The sequence below is a fragment of the Lipotes vexillifer genome, unplaced genomic scaffold (genome assembly GCF_000442215.2).
Source record: "Lipotes vexillifer unplaced genomic scaffold, Lipotes_vexillifer_v1.1 scaffold225, whole genome shotgun sequence".
NCBI lineage: Eukaryota > Metazoa > Chordata > Mammalia > Artiodactyla > Lipotidae > Lipotes > Lipotes vexillifer.
This window is the reverse complement of record NW_006787630.1, coordinates 1,147,645-1,147,941: the sequence shown is the minus strand read 5'-3', so window position 1 is coordinate 1,147,941 and position 297 is coordinate 1,147,645. Positions and strand designations below refer to the sequence as shown.

The 297-nt window shown below is 67.3% G+C and overlaps 1 protein-coding gene across 1 annotated transcript in view; it reads left to right on the top strand.

Annotated features, from left to right (window-relative positions):
• The window catches only part of AMH (anti-Mullerian hormone), a 2,704-nt gene extending 2,585 nt beyond the window's left edge, over window positions 1-119 (top strand). The window contains exon 6 of the mRNA XM_007460433.1: window positions 9-119. Within this exon, the coding sequence (XP_007460495.1) occupies window positions 9-119 (111 nt within the window). The remainder of the gene's footprint in view (window positions 1-8) is intronic.
• Window positions 120-297: the final 178 nt, after the last annotated feature.

Sequence of the window (297 nt, the reverse complement as noted above, 5' to 3'; positions counted from 1 at the left end):
GCCCGCCCTGCTGCGTGCCCACGGCCTACGCCGGCAAGCTTCTCATCAGCCTGTCCGAGGAGCGCATCAGCGCGCACCACGTGCCCAACATGGTGGCCACCGAGTGCGGCTGCCGGTGACCCCGCGCCGTGCCCCGGCCGGCCCATATTTATTCGGACCCCTTCATCGTTCCCAATAAAGACCAGAAAGCACGCGATTGGGGTGTCCGTGCATGTCTGGGGACAGGCGGAGGCCTCCTTCCCCCATTTCTCCTCTGGTGGGCAGGGCCGCGTCCTCCCCGTTGGCACCCACTGCCTC